Here is a 13,807-nt window from a genome sequence, read left to right on the forward strand (position 1 = left end):
AATATAACTGATGTCTATAAATATCAAACTAGAAATTATTGCGTGTATTTTTTATTTTCCATTTATCATTTTTGGTAAAAGAAATGGGATTTCAATTTTTTGACATTGTTAAATTCCCTAAAGAGAGTTGATTTATTGCGATTTTAACTTTGTGTCATTTTTCGCAATAATAAAAGCATTTCAGAAATTCCCTTTAAAAACAAAAAGAATGGTTTATGTTTATAAATTTTGAATGCCAGACATCAATGACAAATTTGAAAGAGCAAGAAAATAATATATGTAATGGTAAACAAGTGTAATTTAAATGAAGAAAGGAATCCGAAACGTTTCAGTCCCCTGACGTATTAGGCTCTCTCCTCAGCATCAGCTGACTGATTTTTAAAATACCATATTTCGCGCGAATTTTAGGAACTAAAGTTGCGAGAAAATGAATCGAAAAGTTGCTACATGTATTATTTTAAACTTTTTTCCACCTCCTCCACACACTAAGGATTAGAAAAATATGTACTTTTAATGAAAAAGAATCTTGAAAGTTTTGTGTGGACTGCCTCAAAACAGCTTTATTTCGACTAAATGAGGCTAAATTTTCAGAATTAACCTAACCGGAAAGTACTACCGCAAGTCCTCAGGAACTCCTACTTCTGAAAAATGTGATTTTCACCGCAGAAACCACAATTTCCTATATAGGTTAAAGTCATGGAAGTTATTATTGCATCTTCTTGCGATAAGTACTTTTCTAACCAATTTTAAGTGAAAAATAACTTCTACGGCTTGTGATATATGAAAATGTTACCCGAGCAAACATTTCTTGTCAAATAAGTATTGCTATGCAGAAAAGAAAGTAAAAACAAGCCTTTTAGTACCAAGCTTAAGTTTTGGGAAAACTATACTTTTCCAAATTTTAAGCCTCATGACCTATTTTGTGGGTATGAAAACTAATGATGAGATAAAAACATCAAATAAATACTGTTTTTCAGTACCCGGAGTGGGAAAAAAGATCTGTGTCTGAATAGGTTTTCTCATTTTTGCCATGTATACAGCCTATCTCATTTTATAAATGCATATAGCTAACCATACGGCAGAACTAATCTCTACATGGGAGAACAAACCAAGCACTATATTAGCTTTTATGTTGATGAAATAACCTGTATAATCAGCCCACAAACTATTGTGAAGAAAAGAGGCCTATTAGGAGTTTCTAACCTTAAAAAATAATTAGCTATTATATAGTTTTCAATTTATATCTTTAGAACATAAGCAGATGGGAAATATTCTGTTATTCCTGTCAACAATAGGAATTTGGCAAAGACAAAGCAATTGGTGTCGGCTGAGCAATTCACACCCTCTAGGACCACTTGTTTGTAACCTTGTCACATTCGAGTTGCAGTTAGTTCTCTAAATGCGGTTACCTTGGTTTTACTCTTTTACTCTTTTTTACTCCTTATCCAGGTGGACCAGAGTAATTTTTTCTTACCAAGTAGGGAATACTACATTTCAAGTGAAAAGAATGTAAGAGAAGGTTTGAAGGATATATTAACGAAAATTGTTCTGTTGTTTGGTGTCGAGCCTGTAGTAGCTAATAGAGATGTTCACGATGTCGTAGATTTCGAAATCGAACTTGCTAAGGTATGGTTATACACGCCATGTGTAGATATAAAGTTACTGTCTTTATAACAATCAGACAGAACGCAGATCATGCAAGTAAAAAAACTCTTCAAATTTACTATTATTTCCTTTTCAGAACTAGTTTCATAACAGGTCTTAATTTGTTATTTTGTTTGCGCTTTTGAGATAAAATTTAGATGAAACTGATACTTTGCAAGACTAAATGTTCTTGATTTTGTGATTCTAATAGGTCATATCTAAGGAGGTAGACCTAGGGTAAGGGACACAACTCATGCAAATCATTTGAATGTTTGTAATCTGCATTTTACACCAATCTTAAGTAAGCATCAAAGTAACTTAGATTGATTTCATTCTGTTTCAAATGAAAGCTTGATAGGCTTTGTTGAAATTGAATATGATACAAACATATCACTGATTTCAAGAGTAATGTCCATTACCTTAGGTCTACCTCAGTAAAGTCATATTTTTTTCTCGCAAAAAAAGATAAATTCTGAATACTGATCTGTGTACAGAAAAGACTATCGTTCTTTCACAATACAGTATATGTAGACCAAGTAACATGGGTTTTTTGTGTGTGTTTTTTCTGCATCACGAATCACCACAACCATTGGCAGTGTCTGACATTTACACGGAATTGCACTTAAACATTGCATACCAACAATTTAATTATATAACAATATCGTTACTCATAAAATCACAGTTAATACTGATATGATTTATTGCAAAAGGTTTGAGAGTACAAACATGACAATGCACTCGCTTGATATAAGTGCTATAGGCCTCATATTTATCTCGTAGAATTGTAATCATAAATCACGTGACTTTAATTTTGCAAGGGTGAAATGTTAAGACCTGCCATGCTAAGTAATGGACGAAATATCAAATCATAATTCTCTTCTGTCCATGGCTGAATAAAAATAAAATTGTTAAAATGTGGAATAATAAAAATAATAAAACATGTGATGCCCCAGATATGTCCGTTGTATGTAAGTTAGCATTCTAAGGTTACTACTGAATCTTCTGTTATTATGATCGAAACATTTGCGATTAAAGTTGCCATATCTCTTTATCTTTTTACGTACGTAATAAACTTCACAATTTCCAGGCACACACCCCAAGAGAAGAACGAATTGATGACGAAAAGCTTTATAATCCTCATACGTTAGGTGAATTGAACGATAAATATGGCATATCATCAAAGGTAGGTAAAAATACATATGATAATTGTCCTCAAATCTGCGAAACTATCCTGTCCTCAAATGTAATTTAAATTTTCTGTTTCTGTTTCATTGAAAATTATATATAGGAAATATTTTCCAAAAATTAAATGGGTAAATTTATTTTAAGGACAATAAATCATTTATGCAAACATTAATATAAAGCCATCTATGTTTAATTTTATAAAAGATGTTTCCTGGCGTCTATTTCTGTAATTGGACTTAATTTTTGTTTGTTTGATTGGTTTTGTTTTGTTGTGTGTTTTGACGTGTGTGCCGACTTCTTCTCATTTGACAATTGGGTATAATTTTTTTTTCATTTTAAGCACAAATTCGATCTTGAAGGGTTCATACGTACTAGTTATGCAATGGAGGGTGTTAACATCACACTTGAAGATGATGCTGACGTTATTGTTCAAGATCTCAACTTTACTTCAAAAATCGTGGCATTACTTGACCAATTTTCACCAAGGTAAGTTCGAGCACGATATGAAATATCATTTCCCCCTTTTCTACACGTCAAGGATATTATATCAAATTCGAAATAAATTTGTTTAAATCAATATATATGCAGCTTAAGGAGGTAAATTCTTTTTGTTTGTTTGTTGGGGTTTAACGCCCGAGCAGCAATATTTCAGCTATATTCAGGCGATGAACATGAAGTGGATGATAAAATGAGCATGAAATGATGATGAAATGAAAAATGGGATGGGACACAAGGACAATGGGGTCGACAAATTTTGATTGCCACTGGAAATAGGTGAGTAGAGTCGGGCAATTTAGCCTCCTGTGGCGGAGCCCTATGGTTCCTACTCCGGGAGAATATCACAGTAGGGGTTTTAACGTGCGAGGAACGTGGCATCTTTCTTTTTCTTGATACATCGCATCTACCCAAAAGAACTTGAGATAAAGGATACTACAGACACTGTGAAGTTAGCCTCATATCTTGACCTACACTTAGAAATCGATGGTAAAGGAAAACTATTGACCAAACTTTACGACAAACGTGATGACTTTTCATTCAGAATTGTTAACTTTCCTTTCATCTGTGGCAACATCCCTTCGGCTCCTGCGTATGGAGTGTTCATATCACAACTCATACGTTATGCCAGAGCTTGCCGAAATTACGCAGACTTTTTATATAGCTCTATAACTCTAACAAATAGGTTTCTGAAACAGGGTTATGTTGCTTCAAGATTGAAGTCATCACTACAAAAGTTTTATGGTCATCATCATGAACTCGTGGATCGTTACGGTGTATCCATCAGCACCATGAAAATTGATGTATTTAACGGGTCATAGTTTTCCTTTCCTCGTTTGTCTACCCCGGACTTGACTTTTTATGAGCAACTCGGCGGGTGTTTCTAGAAAAGCAGAGGACCCTTACCCTACCGGTGCACCTGGTCCATGCTCCCAGTTTTTAGTGTAGTCCGAGTTGCTCATTTACTTTTGTTACTTTGTGTGTATGACTTTGGTTGCTTTATGTTCTTTGTTGTGAGTGTCTGTTTTCCATGTCTGATCTTTGTCCCTGGATTGCATTCTTTTGATTGCCGCTATAACCTTGGTTCCCTTGATTACTCTCTCCTTCCCAACACGGTGCACCACTATGGTTTGCGGTCAGGTTTTCCGTATTATAGCCTGACAATCCCAGCATGTAACACACCAGGAGTACCCCATTCCAACACCTGAGGCACACAACCCAGTTGCTCTGTGGGGACAGCGCCCTAGCTCCTGGCTGAGGTTCTGAGCACTATTTAGTCGCCTTTTACGACAAGTTTACCGCTGCTGCAGGCTTATTCTTTTAATACCCGGACCTGCACGAGGCTAAGGAGGTAGACCTAGGGTAAGGGACACAACTCTTACAAATCATTGGAATATTTGTATTCAGCATTTTACATCAATGTCATGTTAGCATCAAAGAAACTTGGATTGATTTCATTCTGTGTCAAATGAAAGCTTGATAGGATTTGGTGAAATTGAATATGATACAAACATATCACTGATTTCATGAGTTCTGTCCCTTACCACAAGTCTACCTCCTTAATATATAGTAAATGTGCCATTAATTTGACAACAAAGTATTTGTTTTCTGTACATCCAGTATCAAACATGGAAACCTTTAATGTATAATGAAGCAAAGTAGTATTTGTTTTGCCAAGTTAGTAAAACTATTTGATTTGATATAGTTTTAGGCAAATGCGTCGACAACTTGATTTCCAACTATAAAAGTCATATAAAGCACCAAGACAATTATTGAATTTAATTATGGTTGGTATGATGTATAGGAATTCTGTAATAAAAAACCACAAAAATCAAACTGACTAGAAGACTATTATAAATAATCATTGATTTTTCAAGACATTAATTTTCTGACAGTAGGTCTCTTAGCGAAAGTGAAGAGGCGTTCTAAATGATGATTAACTCTGTTAATATGTAAACCATTTTGCATATGACATCGTTATTTCAACATTGTCAAAGGAACCTGCGTTCTTAATTTTGGCGTGTAATGCTATTGTTTATTGTATTGCTATATTGATATTCATTATATAAAAGAAAATTGAAGGCACACAAGTGATGTTGATTTACTCAACTTTATTTTTTCTTTCTGATTTGTTTCTGTATTATTTTATTTATAGGATAGTTGCCAATTATGTCATTCTGCGCTTTCTGAGATATAGGTTACATTATTTGCCTAAAAGATTTGAAGACTTATCTTTAGATTTGGAAAAGGTAAAATTTTAAGCAAGAATATTCCGTCAATTATCAATTTTATCTGTTAATATGAAAAAATTAACGATGTTCAATCGCAACGATTGCTTATTCATTTTGAAAACAATTCAATACTAAGTTGAAGTATATGGGCGTTGAACTAATTATAATAATTATAAATTCAGAAATGACTGCGATTTTTGTCTGTGATGTAGTAAATCCCTTAAAGTTATGATTCATTCTGTTTTAAACTTTCACCAATATGAAAGCTGGTGATATCCAATATCACATACATTTAAATCGCATTAAACCTTAATTTGCAGTAATGAACTAGAAGGAGACTAAATTTTACCTTGTAGGGTTTTGATCGACTAATTTTGTTTTGTATTGTCTTTTAGCTGACTGATGGTAAAACCACTTCTGTACCCAGGTGGAGAAAATGCACTAGAAATGTTCAGAATTTCTTAGGACTCGTCGTAGGACGAATGTTCGTCAAAGACAATTTTGTTCCCGAAGCAAGAGATGGTGTAAGAGTTTGATGTTCACGTTGTTGACTTTTGTATTTGCATGTCAAAAACCCACCTATCTGACAACATAGTTCATTCAAGAATGCTTTCTATATTTGAAAAAAAAAACATTATTTGTTTTTTTGCATCACTATATTTGCTCAGCAAATTTCCAAAGAATGTTACAAAAATAATGTTTTTGGCAGTTATTTACCCTTGAAATGTTCATTTTCATTGCATTTCTATGAAAATATAACGCAATTTACCAAAGTGATATGGAAATTTTGTCTTTTTTCTGGATTCTGATGGTGCAAATTGTCAAATTAATATTTTAAAATTGTTTTTTTCATACCATGTTTTACCCACTGTCTTTCAGACACTGACAATTAAACCCGGTTCCATAAACGTGCCGTATATAGTGTATGCTTATTGGACGATCTGCAGGGTTTTATTTAACTGTTGGGTTGAAAAAAGGAAATTAGTATATTTAATTTCTTAGCGTACGTTGTTCATGTATCTAATTTTAGATGTCATCTATGATTAAATACATAAAGGAATCGTTTTACGAGTTGCTAAAGGATTTAGATTGGATGGATAAAGAAACCATTTCTGTTGCCTCGGAAAAGGTACTATAAAATTAATTCCTTTGGATAGCAATTTAGTAAATTCAAAAACCACTGAGTGCATTTATCATTTCGAAAACATTTTTTCAAACGGTGGATAGAATTTCTTTGAAAAATGTATGAAGAACACTTATCTGACTTTCCTCCTTATGTCTAAAACAAAATTTGAGGTTTTCGAACGTCTTGAATTTCACAAAAAGCCCTAAAATTCACAACATCTTTCTTTAGAATATTTTCTAGTCAATTATCTCCTTCTTGAAAGAAGTTTTTTTAAATATTTGTTTGCAATTTTACCATACATACATTTATGTCAAAATCTGCAAAAGATGCAGGTTTTGACAGGTTTCTAGTTTATTCAGGATCGGCTTAAAAAGTGTTTACTGTAACAAGAGTGCTAATGATAAATGTTGTATTAAGAAAAATATTGAAATCAAGTTCTCATGTACTCATATTTTGAACTCTGAACTCAACAGATGCGTAATGAAGTTAATAAATAGTGTAGAAAGTTTTTTTTAATAGGTTGAACACATGGGAGAGGATATTGGTTATGACCCAGATGTACTTGATGACGATATACTGAATCGTAGATTCGAAAATGTAAGCACTGTACAAAGACATAGGAAGGAAACATTTTTTTCGACGAAGCCAGTATAGTTTTGCTTTTTTCCCTTTTGACCTTAAAAGCACTTTCATTCGAAACGCAAATCACTTGATCGTAATTCTGTTTCGCAATTGGCCAAAAACTGACAGCTCAAAAACAATCGAAATTGAAATCGAATCTCATGTGTCATTATTTATTGATAAAACATAGATAATTTTTAGGTAAAAAAAACTTTTACTGCATCTCCTATCTTTTTATAAGAATAATACTTGTTAAAAGTTGTATGGTGTAGATGACTTCTATTCCATTTATTCGAAGATCAAATCAATGAAGCACAATTGTTCTCTAAATGTTAAGGTATTAATTCATAACAATACTAGTACATGAGCATCGCATTTTGCTAATTATAAGACGAATATGAATAAAGTATAAAAGATCTACTGTTACGATCAGGACTTGTTCATCTATTTGTTGCTCATTACCACCGACAAGGTCAAATTCCTGCGCACCTTACAGATGCCTGCCATCGGTATAAAACATTAAAAGTTATCTTATCTCAATGAAATCAAAGTGAACATGAAGAAAGATGGAGATATTTAGTTATATTTAGGCAGAGTTAGGGGCAAAATCCATGGCTTGTATTATAAATTGCTTTTAGAAATATATTAAAGAGGGTGTCCATGTAAAAATCAGGCAAGTGGCACAATATATATTTTCCTTACTGATTTTTTATTCCAATGTTTTGATTATTTCATACAAAATGTATGTATGTCAAAGATTGTTTATAACCGACAATGGATGTTTCCGAAAATAATTTTAAAACCTCCTTACAATAATGACCAAATTTTGCACAAAAGGAAGAGTTTTATCACCTTTTCATCAAATTCCAATGCTTTCTATGTAATTCACTTTTCTTTAATTATTGGAGTTAATCAAAAACCAACATTCAACTTTTGTGATATAAAATGGATGAAATTTATTGAAAAAAAATATTGTCATGTGCCACCCGCTGTCTGGTTTTGCTTGGACATACTCTTAATTCTACAAAGTTTGGGCGTCTATGGGCCAGCACGAAAAACACTAACATCTATATTATTTGTATTATTTGTTTTCTATCAGATAACAGAGGATCCTGAATTATACTTTGAAAATATACTAGGAATGTTAAATCAAATTATGGCATCGAATCTTCGTCAAGTTAAAGACAAAGACTTTCAGTTGAGGTAATGACTACGGTTTTACAATTTATACAATATAAGTAAATTTTGTACTTTTTAATTTTTTTTTTTAAATATATGACAGAAACAGGTACATCAAAACAGCATGAAGAAAAACTCATGTGCATATATTAATACAAAATGCTGGAATTTTTAATCGACAACATATTTGTCCAGTGTGGTGGATGCGCTTTTCAACAAACGGTCGGCATTCCAATGGGAACAAATATCGCTGCTTTACTTGCTGACCTATTCCTTCACTCTTATGAGGCTGACTTTATAGCTGATCTGATCCGCAAGAAAGAATATCGTTTAGCTAGATCCTTTAATCTCAGTATCCGCTATATAGATGACGTATTATCTTAAAACAATCCTAATTTTGGGATTTGATACATCGCGTCTACCCAAAGAACTTGAGATAAAGGATACTACAGACACTGTGAAGTCAGCCTCATATCTTGACCAACACTTAGAAATCGATGGTAAAGGAAAACTATTGACCAAACTTTACGACAAACATGATGACTTTTCATTAAAAATTGTCAACTTTCCTTTCATCTGTGGCAACATCCCTTCAGCACCTGCGTATGGAGTGTTCATACATTATCACAACTCATATGTTATGCCAGAGCTTGCCAAGACTACGCAGACTTTTTGTATAGCTCTAGAACTCTAACAAATAGGCTTCTGGAGCAGGGTTATGTTGCTTCAAGATTGAAGTCATCACTACAAAAGTTTTATAGTCGTCATCATGAACTTGCGGATCGTTACGGTGTATCCATCTGCGCCCTGAAAACTGATTTGCTCAACGTGTCATAGATTTCCTTTCCTCTTTCGTATACCCCGGACTTGACTTTTTATGAACAACTCGGCGGGTGTTTCTAGAAAAGCAGAGGACGCTTACTCTACAGGTGCACCTGGTCCATGCTCCCAGTTTTTAGTGTAGTCCGAGTTGCTCATTTGCTTTTGTTACTTTGTATGTATGATTTTAATTACTTTATGTTCTTTGTTGTGTAAGTCTGTTTTCCATGTCTGGTCTTCATCCCTGGATTACATTCGTTTGATTACCGCTGTAACTTTGGTTCCCTTGATTACTTTTTTAATGTTCAGATACTTATTGATAACGGGGTTTTACTGATACATGTATAAAGTATCTACATCCAGATCATACTCGATTTGTGGTCATCTGTTTTTAAACAAATTATTTTTGCTTAGGGGAAACATATATTAAAGACAATATGTCAAGTTTAATTCCAAATATTCACCAAAAGAGGTTTTGTTCCAGTACATCTACACTTATATATAATTATTTAGCAATCATCGAAACATCTTTCATTTCTACATTAATGTCTTTAAAACTCAAAATCAAATCTCTTGATGATATTTGAGATATTTCCTAATCACATGACTTAATAAAAATACTAATGATATCCAGATGTTCCTACTGCACATACACTCATGAAGATATGAATAAACATTTTTGTTTCATTGCAAAAAAGTACATAGCTCAGTTTCTATTAAACCACATTTAAAAAAGGAAGGCTTTAGTGCTCGGAATTCTATGGATCAATCTATATTATTGTTTTATGTAATCTAGAGTATTTGGCAATACTGAAATTGCTCCTGTGTAATAAGTTCCAATCCAAAGCATCTGCGTATGACTCCCTCCCATTTCTTTTGCATTATTTGTACTCTATATGTCGAGTATACATATGCTTGAACCATGCAGACCAATTGAAATATTACCTCAAGACACAAATACGTGTTTAACGACGAAATGTACACATTGCAGAATAAACTCATAAAAATCCGTCCGTTATCTTATTTTATTGAACGAATATTTTTACTGATACTGATATTTTTGATAAGAGATCGATACTTAATGGGTATAAATTGGGTTTACGTTTAGTTTATATTGTTTAATATGAGAACCACTGTTGTTTAAACTTAAAGAAAAGGTTATCGATAAGAAGAAAAATACCGATGCGACAATGAAAGAAGGACTACTCAAAATCCAAGTTCATAGCTAAAATGTATAACAAAATTACAAACGACCCACATACACAATGTTGCGAACACAATAAAATACTATTATAAAAACTAAATATAAGAGAACAAGACGTAACATAAGAAAACTAAAGCACTTCCAACAAAAAAGGGGATTGTAATTAGGTGCTCCGAAAGGGTAGGAAGGATACGCATGTCCTGTTAGTGAAAAAATCTCATTTTCCTATTTTTAAATGCTGTTATAATGTTATGATTTGTCATTTTAGTTGGGAAGGATCACCAACAGCCGTGAACGCATACTACAGTCTAACGTTTAATAAAATAAGTAAGATTTACGTTATATTTATGTTGGATTTATTTGTGATCAATCAATATAAAATTATTATTATGGGAACCACGTTAAGGTAGATGGTCATCTCATTTATAAAGCAAATGCTTTATATTTATTTTTAACGTGTTTTAAGTGTCTAATTTGAGCGGGCAAGAACGGTTATAACATGGATGCCATGCAGGTAAGACAAAGTGCAAACATGTGAAAAACGAGAAATAAATTCGGAAGTCAAGAGACACACACAAAATGAGACAAAATCGAACAAATATAAGAAAAATTAGCATACCGATTTTCAGAGGTATCAAAATATTGGCAAGTAAATCCCTAAGCATCAACAATCAGACTATATAGATACATCAATATCAAGTACATGGCCTGAAAATGAAAAAAAGAAAAGAAACAATGACTACCTTTCTAGACAATATAGCAAACCAAATAAAATATATTTCTTATGAAATTTGAAGATGAGGAAAACAAAACTTAATACAAAAAAACTGAAACATAAGCAATATGAACTCCAACAACACACTGGTAGTGATGTCATGTGCTCCAGGTAGGTGAGCATGTTCTGCTCCGTAAGCTTCACCTGTCACATCGCAAGTAAGTACAATTATGTAAAAAATAGCTACAATAATGTAGTTTCTAAGCACAAGTAAAAAGGGTCTGATAAAAAAACAAAAGCAAAAAATAAAAAAAAACGAAGCGATTAACTCTAAGATCACAGGCCAGCATAACCCCTTTTCCCCAAGAGAGATATTTGTAGACCAATAAAGGGTTGATTATTGATGTATTTGAAACGCATTCCGCCTGTTTCCCAAAATATAAGTGCAGCGCTAGCACGGGATTAATGCAATAGTGAAGGCCGTGACGTGTAAATGACGAAATATGATTTAAAAAAAGGAGTTTTTCAATATAGACGATACAGATACAAAGACATATCAGATACCATTTAAAAGTTCAGCTTTCGAATGAACGTATGGTTCTTAGTTTTCATTCAAAAATTATAGCGAAAAAGTAGGCAAATCCTCCCCTCCCTCCGAACTCAGAGTTCACCAGCAGACACTATAAACCAGTTAAGTGTTAAACTATTGTTTGCAAACAGGTATACTTTTAAAGCCTAGATTTAATGAAACAAAATCCAATTTGTTTGCTGAAATATAACTGCAGAGTTGATCTTCTAATCGAAGTTGAATGATTGACACCCTCCTCATTTTGGGCAATATTACAATATCTTACTATCAGAGGTAGACGTAGAAAATAATAGCAGTGACAAGACCTATACTGCTACCACTCTCTCCAAAGAAGAGATTGTGGAAAACCATAAATCTGTGCTATCCTCTTTTGGTCTCTCTACTAAGGACGATGATTGTGATTTACCGTCTATGTACTGGATTCCTAAACTTCACAAGAATCCATACAAACAACGTTTCATAGCTGGATCTGCAAAATGTACCACCAAACCTCTTTCAAAACTTTTAACTTCTATACTCACAACTGTCAAAGAGGGTCTGCAGTCCTACCACAACACTTGTTACTCCCGTAGTGGTATTAATTCAATGTGGATCCTGAACAATTGGAAAGATCTTTTGGATACAATCAGAATATAATAGCATTAAAACCTATGATTTTTGAACACTGTATACTTCTATTCCCCATACTCAGTTAAAATCCCGACTTAAAAACATTATACATCGTTGTTTTTCCAAAAAAGATGGTGCACCTAGATACAAATATATAGTTCTTGGTAGAGATTCCTCATACTTTGTAAGAAATAATTCCAAATAATCTTCTAAATATGCAGAAGGAAGATGTTTACAAAATGCTGGAATTTTTAATCGACAACATATTTGTCCAGTGTTGTGGATGTGTTTTTCAACAAACGGTCGGCATTCCAATGGGAACAAATTGTGCTCCTTTACTTGCTGACCTATTCCTTCACTCTTACGAGGCTGACTTTATAGCTGATCTGATCCGAAAGAAAGAATATCGTTTGACTAGATCCTTCAATCTCAGTTTCCGCTATATAGATGACGTATTATCTTTAAACAATCCTAATTTCGGGGATTTCATACATCGCATCTACCCAAAAGAACTTGAGATAAAGGATACTACAGTCACTGTGAAGTCAACCTCATATCCTGACCTACACTTAGAAATCGATTGTAAAGGAAAACTTTACGACAAACGTGATGACTTTTCATTCAAAATTGTCAACTTTCCTTTCATCTGTGGCAACATCCCGTCGGCCCCTGCGTATGGAGTGTTCATATCACAACTCATACGTTATGCCAGAGCTTGCCGAAACTACGCAGACTTTTTGTATAGCGCTAGAACTCTAACAAATAGGCTTCTGGAACAGGATTATGTCACTACAAGATTGAAGTCATCACTACAGACGTTTTGTGGTCGTCATCATGAACTCGTGGATCGTTATGGTGTATCCGTCAGCACCATGAAAACTGATTTATTCAACGGGTCCTAGTTTTCCTTTCCTCGTTTCTCTACCCCGGACTTGACTTTTTATGAGCAACTCGGTGGGTGTTTTTTTTAGAAAAGCAGAGGACGCTTACCCTACTGGTGCACCTGGTCCATGCTCCCAGTTTTTAGTGGAGTCCGAGTTGCTCATTTACTTTTGTTACTTTGTATGTATGGTTTTAGTTATTTTATGTTCTTTGTTGTGTATGCCTGTTTTCCATGTCTGGTCTTTGTCCCTGGAATACATTCTTTTGATTACCGCTATAACCTTGGTTCCCTTGATTACTCTTAAATAATTGACCATTACTTTACATGTTTATCACGAAAATACAATAAAATTTGTTTTCTAGGTACCTATAAATAATAATTAGGCGATTGCTTTTTGTAAGAAAAAAAGTCTTGATAAAAATGTTGAGTCCTTCTATTTTTCACCTTATAACAATTAAGGGAATGCAAATTTTAATGACTATGCTGTAAACGCAGACAGAAATAACA

General features: G+C 33.6%; 1 protein-coding gene across 6 annotated transcripts in view; it reads left to right on the forward strand.

Annotated features, from left to right (window-relative positions):
- Window positions 1-13,807, forward strand: part of LOC148601287 (membrane metallo-endopeptidase-like 1) — a 44,596-nt gene that overhangs the window by 14,675 nt on the left and 16,114 nt on the right. For all 6 annotated transcript variants that reach the window (XM_088554561.1, XM_088554566.1, XM_088554565.1 and 3 more), the window contains exons 7-15: window positions 1,450-1,626; window positions 2,732-2,827; window positions 3,170-3,315; window positions 5,480-5,573; window positions 5,951-6,079; window positions 6,586-6,684; window positions 7,201-7,278; window positions 8,402-8,505; window positions 10,773-10,831. In XM_088554561.1, coding sequence (XP_088410687.1) covers window positions 1,450-1,626; window positions 2,732-2,827; window positions 3,170-3,315; window positions 5,480-5,573; window positions 5,951-6,079; window positions 6,586-6,684; window positions 7,201-7,278; window positions 8,402-8,505; window positions 10,773-10,831 — 982 coding nt within the window. The remainder of the gene's footprint in view (window positions 1-1,449; window positions 1,627-2,731; window positions 2,828-3,169; window positions 3,316-5,479; window positions 5,574-5,950; window positions 6,080-6,585; window positions 6,685-7,200; window positions 7,279-8,401; window positions 8,506-10,772; window positions 10,832-13,807) is intronic.

Source organism: Perna viridis, chromosome 12 (genome assembly GCF_037379345.1).
Source record: "Perna viridis isolate PV_CMFRI_1.1 ecotype Kerala chromosome 12, ASM3737934v1, whole genome shotgun sequence".
Taxonomy (NCBI): domain Eukaryota; kingdom Metazoa; phylum Mollusca; class Bivalvia; order Mytilida; family Mytilidae; genus Perna; species Perna viridis.